At 41.1% G+C, this 17,575-nt stretch overlaps 1 protein-coding gene across 1 annotated transcript in view; it reads left to right on the top strand.

The window, feature by feature from the left end:
• Positions 1-292: 292 nt before the first annotated feature.
• Positions 293-17,575, top strand: part of cmc1 (C-x(9)-C motif containing 1) — a gene marked incomplete at its 5' end in the record, with an annotated part of 28,858 nt that continues 11,575 nt past the window's right edge. Inside the window, one exon of the mRNA XM_020516880.2 lies at positions 293-387. Within this exon, the coding sequence (XP_020372469.2) occupies positions 293-387 (95 nt within the window). The remainder of the gene's footprint in view (positions 388-17,575) is intronic.

Consider the following 17,575-nt stretch of genomic DNA (forward strand, 5'->3'; position numbering starts at 1 on the left):
GTGTTGTAAAATACCTAAATCAAATTGATTATTTCCTTGAATTAATAATAGCCCCAAACAAGGACTTAGTTACCATCTGAACCAATACAGAAGGAAGGGAAAAGAAAGGTTCCACATGTTCTCTTTTTCTGAATTATAATACTTAAGGCTGCATTTAACTCATCAGCTCCTTTAAAAGTTCATCCATACACATTATCAACTTTTAAGATTAACACCTTACCTCACATTGGCTATAAATATCTCAAGAATCAATGCATTAATACTTTGACTGACTAAAACTTTCTATGTCATTACAGCTTTTAGCAAATGCTGCAAGGAGAAAGGTTTTTTAATGGTTATAAAATGCAGAGAAGAAAATGCTGCACTTAAGGAATGCCTTACTTACCAGTGAGTATTATACTGTGCAATGATGGATTAATGTTTAACAATGTTACCAAGAGCACTGCTTCAATGTGAGTTAACGTCATAGTAAATATATTTGTTGTGTCGTTAATACTTGCATCCAAGTCAATGTTAGTATTTGAACCCATTCTGCATTTTACTAGGAAGAGAACCGATAATATACTTAATGCAGTATTAAGAAAAGGTTGTCGACCTAAATATTGAAATTTTCCAAACAATTTCACTTCAACTACATTTGGTGATAGTCAATTTTATCTAGCTGCTGTTTTTGGTTGAAGGTTGCATGGGAGGAAAGCATCATGAAAGCATCATCATGGTACAAATAGTTAAAGTTGTACTTTCACAAAAAACATGAAGTATATTAGGAACATGTGATTCAAAATGTGATTAAGTAGGTCTGCCCAGTGCAACATACCATATATTTTTTCACAGGACAACTCCACTGCATGATTTCCCTATAATTATCTTTTGCAATAAAAGTTTGAATTTACATCATGGCAGAGCTAATGACAGTCAGGACAGGATAGTGAGAGCATGCATTCCTAACTCTAGAAATTATCCCTCTAAGTGGATTTCACGTCACACTGAAATTAATCCAGATATCTTGCATTCCAGAGTTGACTTTGGGTATAATCTAACCTGCAGAACACAATACAGTCTAGAGAATATGATTTTGTTAAACTTGATGTGTACATTCGACATTCCTGCGTTGACAGGCAGTTACATTTTTCCAATGGCTAAGCTGAATTTCTCATGAGTTATGCCACTGTTCTGATGCTGTTAGGAAGTATCAACTTCAAAAATAAACTTTCTGCAAACTAAGATTACAAACAAAATTTTAGTTAGAAATTACTTTTGTTATCTTCAGTTGAAACTTTGCAAGACCTTTTTATGGACCAGAAAACATAAAATCTGGCTATTTGCACCTCTGAGCTGTTCTGTGTAGGAATATAATAGAAGTTTTTCCTGGTTCCAAAGTCAGCAAAATGTTTAGCTTTCTAATTTTCAGGGACTAAAGACAATGCCAGATCTAAGAAATTTGGGTCTCTCCAACTTGCCTGTTCAGCTAACACATTATGTGTCTTCAGAGAAAGTTCTTCTGGATCTATGATAGTGCTGCTTGGGGTCGGGTGTACACCTCCTTAAGAAACCCGCTGCAACCAGTAGGTTTCTCCCTAATGGGAAACGTCCATACAATGTTACTCTCAGTTGATCTCGGCATCTTGTATACAAAAGGGATCAAATTGGATCATCTTCTACAAAGACCAGACTGACATCTTCTGCAGCTTAGATAATATTTTATCAGAAGTGCCTTGCAGAACCTAACCACACACATTACTATCTTCAATCCCTAGTGTATTCCAGAATATAAATATGGCTGTTTGTACCAGCATAGAAAATGTGAAGGCAAACAGAGATGAAATCCCCTCAACACTACCATCAGAATTAGAATGCAAAGGCAGAATTTTAATTTCCCCTGTTGATGAATTTGGAGTTGGGAGTGATGGGAGCTTTCCCATAGGCCTCTTGGAGGCTCCAAACTCTCTGCAATATTATGGTATAATGGGCACAGTTTAGGCTGACCCACTGACTTCTGCCCTTAAGTGACCAATAAGGGATCATTTAAGGACCATTTCCTGACTGGCCTTAATTTTCAGGCTAGCAGGAGAAATTAATTGATAGGGGATCGGAACATGATCCTTCTGAGGACTCAGCCAAAATGAGGTGTAGGGGTTGTGTCTGACATTGGTTTCTTTTCAACGTCAGCCAGCCCTTTATACTATGTCTGTCTCCTGCAGGTGAAACCCTTCCCACCCCTCTCTTGCACCCCCACCCCTTGCCACTAACTCCCCCCATTCCCCAATCACCAACTCCCTCTGGCCTCACCTCTGCTCCTCAATCTGAGATTTTCAGACTTGGTCTGGGAGTTAGATTCTGAGGATTGTTTGCAGGCCTAGATCTGTCGCTGATGTTTGTGGCATTACTGAGACTACAGAGCTGAAGCCAATTAGATTGGCTGACAACTTTTTGAGGTGTGACTTTTTCCCATGCGAGGGCTGGAAGTCCTATCTCCAGCCAATTAACTCTCCTTGAAATATCAAATTACTGTGGGGCAGCCAGTTTAGGTGGTGATGTATTCTCCCTGATTATTTGTGAGACAGCCTGGGAAACCCGTAGGCAAACAGGCTGGACTTGTACATACCACAAAAGTATTGTACATTGCATTCTTTATACCAGAATATTGCTGTAAGGGCTGAAGCCAGAAGCTCCACCCTCCTGAATGTTCCTGGATGGATCACAGCAGCAGTGGTTGTATTACTAGATCAATAATCCAAATGCCTGGACCAATTCAGTGGAGATATGAGTTCATTCACAACAACAAAGGCAGATTTTGCCCAGTCAATCCCACAAATCCTCCTTGTCAACATCTCATAAAATTGGGAGAATTGTCCCACAACTAGACGATAAACAACATGGTGAAAAGCAATGATTCCAATGTCACAGACATGTCTATCATCATTCTTTGGTTTTGGCCTATGCATCAGCAGAATAGATGCCCCCCGCCCCCTCCCCAGAGCTGAGAGTGCAGTGGTATTCAGTCAGGAGGGTATTGCTGACAGTCCTGGGTGAGATCTGGGTGTTCAGGTCCATTGTTCCCTGAAGGTGGCAAAGCAGGTCGATAGAATGGTCAAGAAGGCATACGGCATGCTTTCATTCATCGGACGGGGTATTGAGTAGAAGAGTTGGCAGGTCATGTTGCAGTTGTATAGGACTTTGGTTTGACCACATTTGGAATACTGCATACAGTTCTGGTCACCACGTTACCAAAAGGATGTGAATGCTTTGGAGAGGGTGCAGAGGAGGTTCACCAGGATATTGCCTGTTATGGAGGGTGCTAGCTATGAAGAGAGATTGAGTAGATTAGGATTATTTACATTAGAAAGACAGAGGTTGAGGGGGGACGTGATTGAGGTCTACAAAATCATGAGAGGTACAGACAGGGTGGATAGCAAGAAGCTTTTTCCCCAGAGTGGGGGACTCAATTACTAGGGGTCATGATTTCAAGGTGAGAGGGGAAAAGTTTAAGGGAGATATGCGTGGAAAGTTCTTTACGCAGAGGGTGGTGGGTGCCTGGAATGCACAGGTGGTAGAGGCGGGCACGATAGCGTCATTTAAGATGAATCCGGACAGATACATGAATGGGCAGGGAGCCGAGGGACACACATCCTTGGAAAATAGGCGACAGGTTTTGATAGAGGATCTGGATCGGCGCAGGCTTGGAGAGCCGAAGGGCCTGTTCCTGTGCTGTAATTTTCTTTGTTCTTTGTACTTTGTCCTTGTGATGTATCTCCAATCAAGAAAGGGTGCCCATGAGACATATCCACCTCCACCCTTTCTCACTAAGACCCTAGCCAGCATACATGCTAGGCATCCCACCTATTGCCCACTAAACATTTGTGGCTGGGTAGGATGTGGTCCTGACATGCTAGACTGGGGACTGAAATGAATGCAGCTAGAAAGGCACCCACAGAATTTAACAGACCACCCACCTGCAGGAGACTGCGAAATTCTGTCCCATGACCTCGTAATACAACGGGATCTTGATCAGATGGGCCATTGGGCCAAGGAGTGGCAGATGGAGTTTAATTTAGATAAATGTGAGGTGTTGCATTTTGGAAAGGCAAATCAGGGCAGGACTTATACACTTAATGGTAAAGTCCTGGGGAGTGTTGCTGAACAAACAGACCTTGGAGTGCAGGTTCACAGTTCCTTGAAAGTAGAGTTGCAGGTAGATAGGATAGTGAAGATGGTGTTTGGTACACTTGCCTTTCTTGATCAGTGCATTGAGTATAGGAATTGGAGGGTCATGTTGCATCTGTACAGGACATAAAGGGTAAAAGAGAAGCAAAAGTGGACATTGGACCACTGGAAAATGACGGTGGAGAGATAGTAGTGGGGAACAAGGAAATGGCTGAGGAACTGAATAATTACTTGGTCAGTCTTCACAGTGGAAGACACGAATAAAATCCCAAAAATTCAAGAGAGTCAAGGGGCAGAGCTGAGTATGATGGCCATCACCAAGGAAAAAGTGCTAGTAAAACTGATTGGCCTGAAGGTGGACAAGTCACCTGGACTAGATGGACCACACCCCAGAGTTCTAAAGGAGATAGCTGAAGAGATAGTGGAAGTGTTAGTGGTGATCTTTCAGGAATCACAGAGTCAGGGAGGGTCCTAGAGAACTGGAAAATCGCTAATGTGACACCCCTGTTTTAAAAAGGGATTAAGGCAAAAGATGGAAAATTACAGGCCAATTAGCCTAACCTCAGTCGTGGATAAGATTTTGGAGTCCATTGTAAAGGATGAGATTTCTGAATATTTGGAAATGTATAGTGAAATAGGGCAAAGTCAGCATGGTTTCATCAAGGGGAGGTCACGCCTGACAAGTCTGCTAGAATTCTTTGAGGAAGTAACGAGCAGGGTAGACCAAGGAGAGCCAATGGATGTTATCTACCTGGACTTCAAGAAAGCCTTTTATAAGGTGCCACACAGGAGGCTGCTGAGTAAGTTAAGGGCCCACGGTGTTAGAGGCAGGGTGCTAGCATAGATAGAAGATTGGCTGTCTGGCAGAAAGCAGACAGTGGGGATAAAGGGGTCTTTCTCAGGATGGCAGCCGATGACAAGTGGTGTTCCGCAAGGGTCAGAGCCGGGACCACAACTTTTCACTTTGTACATTAATGATCTCAATGAAGGAACTGTGGGCATTCTGGTGAAGTTTGCAGACGATACAAAGATAGATGGAGGGACGGGTAGTATTGAGGAGGTGGCAAGGCTTCAGAAGGATTTGGACAGGTTAGGAGAGTGTGCAAAGAAGTGGCAGATGGAGTACAACGTGGGAAAGTGTGAGGTCATGCACTTTGGTAAGAAGAATAAAAGCATGGACTATTTTCTAAATGTGGAGAAAATTTAGAAGTCTGAAGCACAAAGAGTCTAGTCCTGGATTCTCTCAAGGTAAACTTGCAGGTTGAGTCAGTAGTCAGGAAGGAAAATGCAATGTTGGCATTTATTTTAAGAGGACTTGAATATAAAAGCAGGGATGTACTACTGAGGCTTTATAAGGCCATGGTCAAGCCACATTTAGAGTATTGTGTGCAGTTTTCGGTCCCATACCTCAGGAAGGATGTACTGGCCCTGGAACGGGTTCAGAGGTTCACGAGAATGGTCCCTGGAATGGAAAGCTTAACATGTGAGGAACGTTTGAGGACTCTGGGACTATACTGATTGGAGTTTAGAAGGATGACGGGGGATCTAATTGAAACTTTCAGAATACTGAATGGCCTGTTGGGAAGATGCTTCCATTGGTAGACAGTCTAGGACCCGAGGGCACAGCCTTAGAGTAAAAGGAAGACCTTTTAGAATGGAGATAAGGAGAAACTTCTTCAGCCAGAGAGTGGTGAATCTATGGAATTCACTGCCACAGAAGGCTGTGGAGGCCAGGTCATTAAGTATATTTAAGACTGAGATACATAGGTTCTTGATTATCAAGGGGATCAAGGGTTACAGGGAGAAAGCAGGAGAATGGGATTGAGGAGCTTATCAGCCATGATTGAATGGCGGAACAGACTCGATGGGCCGAATGGCCTAATTTCTGCTCCTATGTCTTATTGTCTTAGGGACATTGGTTTGGCTACTTTCGGAATATTGCGTGCAATTCTGGTCTCCCTCCTAAAGGAAGGATGTTGTGAAACTAGAAGGGGTTCAGAAAAGATTTATTAAGATGTTGGAGGGTTTGAGCTGTAGGGAGAGGTTGAATAGGCTGCGGCTATTTTCCCTGGAGCATCGGAAACTGAGGGGTGATCTAATAGAAGTTTATAAAACCATGAGGGGCATGGATAGGGAAAATAGGCAAGGTCTTTTCCCTGGGGTGGGGGAGTCCAAAACTAGATTTTAAGGTGAAAGGGTAAAGATTTAAAAGAGACCTAAGGGGCAATTTTTTCATGCAGAGAGTAGTGTGTGTATATGGAATGAGCTCCCACAGGAAGTGTTGGAGGTTGGTACAATTACAACCTTTAAAGGCATCTGGATGGCTATATGAATAGGAAGGATTTAGGGGGATATTAGTCAAATGCTGGCAAAATAGGACTAGATTTATAAAGGATATCTGGTCTGCATGGACAAGTTGGACCAAAGGGACTGTTTCCGTGCTGTATATCTCTATGACTATGACTCTATGACACTTCAAATCTTGTTCATTATCTGCAAAAAAAATGTCAGGAGCACAATGGAATACTTCTGATTCGCCCAGATGAGGGCAACTCCAACAACACTCAAGAAGCTCTTCAGCAGCAAGATTGATTGGCACCCCATCTACCACCTTAAACATTCACTTCCTCCAATACGAGCACACAGTGACAGCAATGTTTAACATCTACATGACGAACTGCTGCAACTCAATATTCTTTCAACAGAAAATTCCACATCCACAACATCAATCACCTAAAAGAATAAGGACAGCACATCTGTGGAAACATCATAAATTGCACGTTCCCCATCAATCACAACTCATCTTGGAAATATATTGTCAGTTCTTCACTGCCTACTGCTATTGTCAACAATTCACATGTTTCATGAATAAGGATTAAAAAATAATCCAGACAATGTTCTGGGGAATCTGACAAACATTCTCGTTATTTTGCAACAGTCAACTGGTTGCCTCCTGGTACTATTTAGAGGGCAGATAGATTAACATTGTTGGCCTGTTATATTGGAGTGCATCTTCAATCTTCTGAAGCAGATATGGGTCATTTCCAGATCAGGTTATCTGGATCTGAAGACTGATACCCCTTCTAAGTAGCCCACTCCTTTTAAAAGAGCACATCCCCAAAGCAGGAGACCTTTACACAGCCAGCGAGAGATGGGTCTATTTGATTAGAATTCCCTCTGGTCCCTAATTCAACAAAGCAACAGAGGTTGAGAAAAAACAAACTGCCCCAGTCCACAAACCTTCATTGTTCCCAGTGCAAGGGCAGAAATCTTCATGCATTGATGTTGCCCAACAAAATGCATTGTATGAACAAATGTAAAAGGGCTTCAGAGAACACAAACATGAATGTAAGCATTTGAGATTTGAGTTGATGTACAAGATTCAAGGGCTTTGATGTGGATTTTAACTGAGGCTGGTCTGAGATCAGAGTCCTTTCTCCGCATTCTATGCATGACCTAGGTGGATTGAGATAACAACAGAGATTTCAGCACCCAAAACATCAGCTTGCCTGCTCCTCTGATGCTGCCTGGCCTGCTGTGTTCCTCCAGCTCCACACTGTGTTTTCTCTGACTCCAACATCAACAGTTCTTACTATCCCTAGGTGGATTGATTTGGGTTTTCAGACTTTAGGTGGTTTATAGCAGCAAACTTCTTCTGAATTAGATCTATTAACTTTTACTGACCTGAACAGTCGTCTATTCCGTGTAGTGCTTTTTTTTTGAGTAGCAGCTGAATCTGTTGTATGGATTAAAAGGAGGAGGTAGGTAGGACTTTATTTTGGAAACTAAAATTCCTTTAAAACTAAATTGTCCTTCTGAAGAATGGGGCACCCAATTGATCTTTTCCAGATCTGTATATTCTACATTTCTTGTTGCACCACAATGTCATTTCTATTTTACGCACTAGCATTATGCAATCCCTTAGTGAGAATAGCCGTTGAAATTTGGCCACCCACATACTGTAGATTAAAACAAAAATGTGGATTATTCTTACACAGTGCGCGTCAAATACAAACTACTGCATCAAAGTTAGACTTTCATCCAACCTATCCAGGTTTTATTAGGTACAAATCCATGTCTCTCGGGTGAAGGGACGTACTGTTCCTGTGACACACCCAGTTCATGTGAAGGACAGATTTAATAAATTAGCCTTTCTCCTAATTCTAATTGGAAAATAAATTGAAAAATAACTTTTCTTTATATATTAAAGAAAGATAACATTTCAAGTATACTTCTCCTTTGCTCCTTTCTTGCACGAAACCAAGATTTATAGTAGGTTATGAGCAATTCTGTAATAAGTGAAAAGACTTATGACCACTCTTGCTTCCCCTCTAATCTCATTGAGATGGCTGGTGTTTAAATTACTGAGATTGAAACTGTAACCCATTCAGGGATTCACTGTCACTACCCAGCTGTGATATTTCTAATTGTAGCTAACATGAACATGCATCCCTTTGAAATATTATTAGAGCTCTGAAAAATGGATATTGTAATCCTTCTGCACTTAGTTACAGAAAAAGGTTATGGCTGTAGAGTGTAGGAATGTATATGAAGCTATGAATTTTGATTTGGGGGAAGACAATTTTGCCAATTAAGAATTTCAGTTTGAGCTAACTGCACCGGAAGTGGCTCCCAGAATCTGGACAAATAGACATAATCACCACTATTGTGAGAACTGTTTGCTTACCTTAGTCATCTGAGAAGTTTCTTTTAGTTGCGGGATCAAATATAGCAGTGTAGACTAGCAGTGAGAAGAGTAAACAAATTGGCTGGATTTTGCCATGAGGACAACAGTGAGGCTATTGCCACTGTTAATATGCAGTAAATTGGACAGCAATTTTCAGCACCCGCACATGCACAGTTGAATGTGGAAATCAGGCAGCAGTTGTCACAGCTACTGTCTCCCTCCACAAGCTTTGCTATGACATTGCTTGACCAAGTGGCTCGCTATTGAAATGCATGGGCTACAAAGTTATGGCAGTCTACCCTTTAATGCGCACTAAACGATCCAGAGAAAAGATTAGCGGGTATATGTTCAAGCATTAGTGGTTTTTTTACAGTGTGACTAATTTTAATTGCTGCTAAACAATTTCTGCAACACTGAAAATTAACCTTTATAGGTGTAGAATCTCATTCTTTCAGATTTCAACTGTTAGAGTTTAATTAATTTATCTTTTCCTTCATTCTTGTATGGATGTAGTGTCACTGGCCAGGCTGGCATTTGTTGCTCATTCCTTGTTGCCCTTTAACAGATGGGTCACAAAGGCCATTTCAGTGGGTAGTTAAGAGTCAGTTACGTTGATGTGAATGTGGAGTCCCAAGTAGGCCAGACCTGGTAAGGATGGCAGAATACCTTCCCTAAAAGGGCAGTAGCGAACCAGATGGCTTTTTGCAACCATTGACTTTACTTTCATGATCATGATTAGACTTTTAATTCCAAACTATTTAGAATTCAAATTGCATCATCTGCTGTGGCCGACAGACACAGAGTTGGGATAAAAGGGGCATTTTCAAGATGGCAAGCTGTAACTAGTGGAGTGCCACAGGGATCACTGCTAGTGCTACCAGTATTTACAATATATGTTAATGACTTGGGTGACAGAAGTGAATGTGCTGTCACCAGATTTGTGGATGGCACAAAAAATAGGCAGGAAGGCAAATTGTGAAGATGTCGCACAGAGTCTGCAGAGGGATACAGACAGATTAAAATTGGGCAAGAGCTTGGTGGATGAAATACAATGTGGGAAAATGTGAAGTTATGCACTTTGACAGGAAGACGAACTGAAATATTTGCAATGTAGAGAGACTATGGAAATGTAGGGTCTTTGTGCATGAATCTCAAAAAGCTAACATCCAAGTTCAGCAGGTAACAGAGAAGGCGAATAGACTGTTGGCCTTTATTTCAAGGGAATAGAGTATAAAAATAGGTAGGTCTTGTTAAAACTACACAATGTTCAGACCACACCTCGAATACTGTGAACAGTATTCCCTTATCTAAGGAAAGGTATACTGGCATTGGTGACAGTCCACAGAAGTTTCATTAGGTTGATTAGGAGTATGGAGGGATTTTCTTATGAGGAGTGGTTGAGTAGCCTGGGCTTGTGTTCATTGGAGTTTAGAAGATTAAGAGACCTTGTTGAAACAAATAAGATTCTGAGGGGGCTTAACAGGATACATGTGAAGAGGTTGTTGCCCTTGTGAGAGATCTAAAACCACAGGGCATGATCTCAATATTAGGGATCACCCATTTAAGACAAATTTCTTTTCTCAGAGGGTAGTCAATCTGTGGAATTCTTTACTGCAGAGAGCTGCAGAGACTTGATCATTGAAAATCTAATTCAGCCTTGAATATATTTAATCAATAAGAGAATTAAGGGAAAGTGGAATTAAGAGTTATTGAGTCAGCTATGATCTTATTGAATGGCGGAGCAGACTCAATGGGCCAGGAAATGAAACATTCTAACTTTAGTTTTCTGGTTCAGCTTTTGCATTCTGCATTCACTTTGAGGAGACACATCGTTGCTTGTCTTGTTCATATGAGTGACAGAACCACCATTTAAGCTGTCTAATGACAATGAATTACAGTTCAGATGTCTATTAAAATTCTGAGTGTAAGCATAATGAAGAGTGAGCACCAATCGTTCTTCATTGATTTTTTAAAAATCTAGAAATTGTTTTCCATGAAAACTGAATCGTTTTAGTTTTCTCTGAACTAAATGATAACAAAAGAGTCTACTTCTGTTGGTAAAGAGCTTGATTAGGAGTTTCTACTGTTATGAGTAGGTTTGATGGCATTGACTATGAAAAGATTATTTCATCTGGTTGTGGAGTCATTAATTTAAAATTAACATTGAGAGTTAGATAGATGTTAGTAAAAACTCTCTTTACTGAACTCACTCTTCAGTCATGGGATACTTTATCACTGTCAAGACCATTGTATTTTATTGAAACAGATATATATTTGAAGCACAGAAAGATAGAACGATGTTTTTCCCATTAGATTTTTCTTCATTACCAAAGACTTTTTAACCATTTTTCCACATTTTAAACCCTGTGCTTGCTTTCTATGCTGATAGAATTACACATTCACTTCATGTATAATCTGCTGAATGCATATTTCTGTTTTGCAGTTCACCAGGCTAAAGGTTAAAAATACTGAACTTGTAAATCCTGGTTAGTTCTGAAATTTTATGTTAAGGTGTTTAAAAAAAAAAGTGAGAAATGTAAGTGCTTTCAATTACTTGAACAGTAAAGGCTTCATAAAAAGGCTAACCAGGTGTGAGACACTGAGGAGAAAATGTATGAAATTGCTATTGTCTGCAAATGGCCAGAAATGAGCAACTTTCACTTTGCATAGAGAATCCAGCAAAGGAGCATTGCTAGTGTCAAAAGAGGTCATAGCGTGTGATGCAACTTTGATATGGTGTGAAACCAGACGCGTGTGCATTTTTTTTTCTCTTTGTTTGAAACTTTGTCTGTTCGAAACTTTGTCCCTGTTAAAATCAGATTTTCTTATTTACATTTACCAGTTTTTGTTTTTGAGTAATAGTTTTTCATTTTTTATTATCTGGTGCCTGTGTTTTATAAATATTATTATGTCACTCAAAATAATTGATAGCAAGATTTCTAAACAATATTTTTGGTGGCTTTCCTCTCTCCCACTCTCCAGCCCTGCATTAATTTTAACTGTGACAGAAATATTGCATTTTAAGAGCCTTGTAAACTTAGGCATTTTGAGGCCAATTGTAATGTGGCAAAATCAAATAAGGCTCTGTACATTCTATGCAACAAAGCAAATACTTCAAAGGATCATGAGTTTTTTTGATTCACACACTTTGTTTCCCCTTTTCACAGAAAGATAAGACATGGGAGCAGGAATAGGCCATTTGACCCCCCAAGCCTGTTCTGCCACTCCATACGATCATGGTTGATCATCGAACTCAATACCCTAACCCCGCTTTTCTCCCTCCATGTCCACTGATCCCTTTAGCCACAAGAGCTATATCTACCCGCTTCTTGAAAACACCGTATGTTCATCTCAGCCACTGAATTCCACAGGCTCACCGCTCTCTGGGTGAGGAAAATTCTCCTCAGCTCAGTCCTAAAAGGTTTCCCCCTTTTCCTTAAACTATGACCCTTGGTTCTGCAGTCCCCCACCACCAGGAACATCTCTCCTGCATCTAGCCTTTCTAGACCTCTTAGAATTTTATAGATTTCTATGAAATATCCCCTAATTCTTTCAAACCCCAAACGCCGAACCGACTCAGTCTCTCCTTGTACCTCAGTCCTGCCATCCCAGGAATCAATTTGGTGAACCTTCACTGTACTCCCTCTATATCATGTAGATAAGGAGACCAAAACTGCACATAATATTCCAGGTGTGACCTCACCAATGCCCTGTATAAAAGCAGCAAGACATCCTGCTCCTGTACTCAAATCTCTTAGCTGCGAAGGACAACAAACAGTTTATCTCCTTTGCTGCCTGCGTCACCTACACACTTACTTTGTGACTGGTGCACAAGGATACCCAGGTGTTGTTGAACATGTCAATTTACAGTCATTCAGGTAATAATCTGCTTTCGTTTTTTTGCTACCAAAGTGGATAATCTCACATTTATCCACATTATTCTGTGCCTGTCCAAATCACACTGCAACATCTCTGCATCCTCCTCACAGTACACTTTTCCACTCAGCTTTGTGTTATCTACAAATTTTGAGAGATGACATTTCTTTCCCTCATGTAAATTATTGACATATATGGTAAATAGCTGGGTCCAAGTATAGATCTCTGCAGTAAACCATTAGTCACTGCCTGCCATTCAGAAAAACACCCATTTACTCCTTCTCTTTGTTTCCTGTCTGCTAACCAATTTTCTATCCATCCTAACTATAACTCAAGGACTTGTGAAAAATTGGACTTTTACTATCAAGTGGAGGATGTGGCTGAGATTTAAATCTAGTTCCCACGTACGTTTAATTTAAAAGGAATTACAATGAAATGGGGATAGAGTTGGCTAAAGTTAACTGGGTGGATAAATTAGCAGGACTGACAGTACAAGTAGTGGCAGGCATTTAAGGAGGTAATCCGTGACTCTCAGCAAGAATATATCCCAGTAAGGTGGAAAGATTCTAAGAGAGGGATAAACCAACCATGGCTAACCAAGGAAGTTAAGGAGAATATTAAGTTGAAACAATGAGCATATAAGGAGGTAAAAGTGATAGCCCCAAAGACTGGGATGAATTCAGAATCCAACAAAGGAGGACTAAGAAGATAATAAAGACAGAGAAAATTCACCACAAGGACAAGCCAGTAGGAAATATATAAGGCAGTAAAATCATCTTTAAATATATAAAATGGAAGAAAGAGGCCAAAATGAACATTGGCTCCTTAGAAAATGAATCTGGGGAGATGGTTATGAGGAGCAAGGAAATGGCAGAGGAATTAAATGGACATTTGGCATCAGTCTTTATGTTGGAAGATACTTCAAACATCCCATTAATGCTAAAATATACAGGGGAGGAGTTAAATACCATCACTATCACTAGAGAAGTAGTATTAGACAAACTAATGGGGCTAAAGGCAGAGTGGTTCCCTAGCCCTGATGTCTCACTTTGTCGAATGCTAAAAGAGATGGCTATAGAGATTAGAGATAGTAAGAACTGCCGATGCTGGAGTCTGAGATAACACAATATGGAGCTGGAGGAACACAGCAGGCCAGGCAGCATCAGAGAAATAGGAAAGCTGATGTTTCAGGTCGGCACCCTTCTTCAGAAATTTAGATATTAGTTGTAATTTTCCAAAAATGATTGAATTCTGGAGAAGTACCAGGGGATTGAAAACTGCTAATGTGGCACCCCTCTTTAGAAATGTAGGGAGGCAAAAAGCAGGTAACTGTAGGCCAATTAGCCTAACAGTTATTGTTGGAAAAGTATTGGAATCAATTATTAAGGAAGTAATATCAGAATATTTGGAAAATCATAATCTGATCCAGCAGAGTCAACAAGGCTTCATGAAAGGGAAATCATGTCTGACTAATTTAATAGAGTTTTTCCAGGTAGTCTCAATCAGAATGGATAGAGGGCAACCAGTAGATGTCTTGTGATGGACTTCCAGAAGGCATTCAACAAGGTTCCTCACAAAAGGTTAAGTCATAAGAGCCCACCTTGTTGGAGGTAGTATATTGGCATGGATAGAGAATTGGCTCATGGGCAGTAAACAGCCAATGGGGATAAGTGTTTTTTTAAATCAGGTTGGTGTCCTATGAACAGTGGGGTTCCACAAGGATCATTGCTGGGACCACAACTGCTTACAATAAAAATGACTTGGAGAAAGGAAACGAATGTACTGTAGCCAGATTTGCAGATGACATAGAAACAGGTGGAAAGGCAGGTTACATGAGTAATACAAACAATTTACAGACAGACATTCAAAAGTTAAGTAAGTGGGTAAAAAGTTGGCAAATGGAATGTAAAGTGGATAAATGTGAAGTTGTTCATTTTAGAAGGCAAAACAAAAGAACAGAATATTATTTAAATGGAGAAAAACTTCAGAAAGCAGCAACACAAAGAGACTTGGGGATACTTGTACATGAAACACAGAAAGCTGGCACAACGGTGCAGCAGGTAATCAGGAAGGATAATGGAATGTTGGCCCTTATTTCAAGGGGGTTAGAGTACAAGAATATGGAAGTCTGACCGCAACTGTGCAAGGTGCCAGTGAAACCATATCTGGAGTACTTTGAGCAGTTTCTTCCTCTTATTTAGGGAAAGATATTGTCTATTGGAGGTACTTCAAAGAAGGTCCACTGGGATGATCCCCAGTATGTAGGGATTGTCTTATAAGCAAAGGTTACTGGAATTTAAAAACATTGAAACATGTAGAATTCTTAAGGAGCTTGACAGGGTAAATGCTAAGAGGATGCTTCCTTTCATATGAGACATACAGCACAACAACAGGCCCTCCGGCCTACTGTGCCTATGCTGACCAGCAAACGCCAAACAACATTAATCCCTCACCTGCATTTGGACCGTTGCCTACTATGCCTTGGCATTTTAAATGCCTGTCCACATGCTTCTCAAATGTTGCAAGAGTATCTGCCTCCACCATTCTCTAGGGCAGTGCATTCCATATTTCTATCACCTTCTAAGTGAAAAATGTTTTTCATCAGATCCCCTCTAAACCACCTACTTCCCTCTTTAAACCTGTACCCTTTGGTCTTAGACGCATTAGCCAGGGCAAAGAGGTTCTCACAATCTACTGTATCTCTGCCTCTCATAATTTTGTATGCCTCGATCAGATCCCCTCACATCCTTCTCCGGTCCAAGGAAACCAAACCCAGCCTATCGAGTCTGTCCTCATAACTGAGACTTTCTATCCCAAGCAACTCCTCTGTACCCCTTCCAGTGCAATCACGTCATTCCGATAGTATGGTAACCAGACAATGCACAGTATTCCATCTAAGGCCGAACCAATGTTTTATAAAGTTGTAACAAGACTTCTTAACTCCTGTAATCTACACCCTGACTAATGAAGACAAGCATCCCATGTGATGCCTTCACCACCCTGTCTACCTGTGCTGACACCTTCAGAGATCTATAGACTTGAGCACCAAGGTTGCTTTGTTCCTCAGTACACCCTAGACACTTATCATACATTATGTATATCCTTGCCTTATTAGACCTTCCAAGATGCATCACCTCACACTTAGCAGGCTTAAATTCCATTTGCCATTGCTTTGCCCAATTTATCAGCTAATCAGTATCAAAATGTAGCCTGAAACCATCCTCCTCGTTATCAACAACACCATCAATTTTTGTGTCATTTGTAAACTTACTAGTTGTACGTTCACATCCAAGTTGTTATTGTATATAACAAACAGCAGGGGTCCCAGCACTGATCCCTGTGGTGCACCATTAGTCACAGGCTTCCAATCATAAAAACAACCTGCCACCATCAAACTTTGTCTCCTATTTTCAAGCCAATTTTGGATCCATGTTATCGACCTGCCTTGGATACCGTGGGCTGTTACCTTTGGGACCAACATTCCATGTGGGATCTTTGTCATAGGCCTTACTGAAGTCCATGTAAACCACATTACCTGCACCACCCTCATTAATATTTTTAGTCAGCTTTTTAAAAAAACTCAACTAAATGAGTCAAACAGGATCTCCCTCTAACAAACTTGTGTTGACTATTCCTGATCAATCCCTTACCAATTGTTGATTAATCCTGTCCCTCAGAAATTTTTCCAGTAATTTCCCTACCACAGACATCAGACTGACTGGTCTATAGCTGGCCTATTCCTGCTGTCCTTCTTGAACAAAGGAACTACATTAGTTATCCTCCAGTCATCTCTCATTTCACTATAAAATGTCTGCCAGGGCCTCAGCAATCACTTCCCTCACTCCCGAAGCAACATGGGTTACATCTCTCTGATTTTCCTGGATACCTGCTCCTTAATCTCCCTTTGACTTTTGGGAGGCTTGCAGAAAAGTGTTCACCCTCTTTTATTTTTACCCAGACGGCCTCCTTTGAAGAGCCTTCTAGGACATCCTCCCTCATTACTGCAGTGATGGTTCTTTTACCAATTATACGACCTCCCTGATTTCTCTTACTTCCCCTGCCCTCAAACCCACATGAAACTTCTATACCCTGGAATGTTGCGCTGGTGGTCCTTCCTGCCCTTCAACCATGCTTTTTAAATTCATTTTTTGTGGGATGTGCGCATCGATGGCTGGCCATTATTTATTGCCCATCCCTAGTTGCCCTTGAGAAGGTGGTTAGCTGCCTTCTTGAACCGCTGCACTCCACCTGCTGTGGGTTGACCAGCCATGCCCAGTTTGACCCAGCAACAGTGAAGGACGGTGAGTAGCTTGGAAGGGAACTTGAGGTTGGTGGTCTTCCCATGTATCTGCTCCTCTTATCCTTCTTTATGGAAATGGTCGTGGGTTTGGAAGGTACTGTCTAAAAATATTTGGTGAATTTCTGCGGTGCATCTTGTAGATAGTACACGCATTGCTGCTACTGAGCAGGGAGTGGATGTTTGTGGATTTAGTGCTATTCAAGCAGGCTACTTTGTCCTGGATGATGTCAAGCTTTTTGAGTGTTCTTGGAGCTGCACTCATCCAGGCAAGTGGGGAGTATTCCATCACACTCCTGACTGGTGCCTTGAAGATGGTGGACAAGCTTTGGGGAGTTAGGAGGTGAGTTACTCACTGCAGTATTCCTAGCCTCTGACCAGCTGTTGCCAATGGTTTATATTTCGAGTCGATGGTAACCCCCGGGAAGTTGACAGTGGGGGAATCAGTGATGGTAAATGTCTCAATGGTAAGTTCAGTGATGTCTCAGTGATTGCAAAAATATCATATTCCCACATGCTGATCAAAACTCAAAGTTCGTCCACTTTACCAG

Source organism: Rhincodon typus, chromosome 2 (assembly GCF_021869965.1).
Source record: "Rhincodon typus isolate 14 chromosome 2, sRhiTyp1.1, whole genome shotgun sequence".
Lineage (NCBI taxonomy): Eukaryota > Metazoa > Chordata > Chondrichthyes > Orectolobiformes > Rhincodontidae > Rhincodon > Rhincodon typus.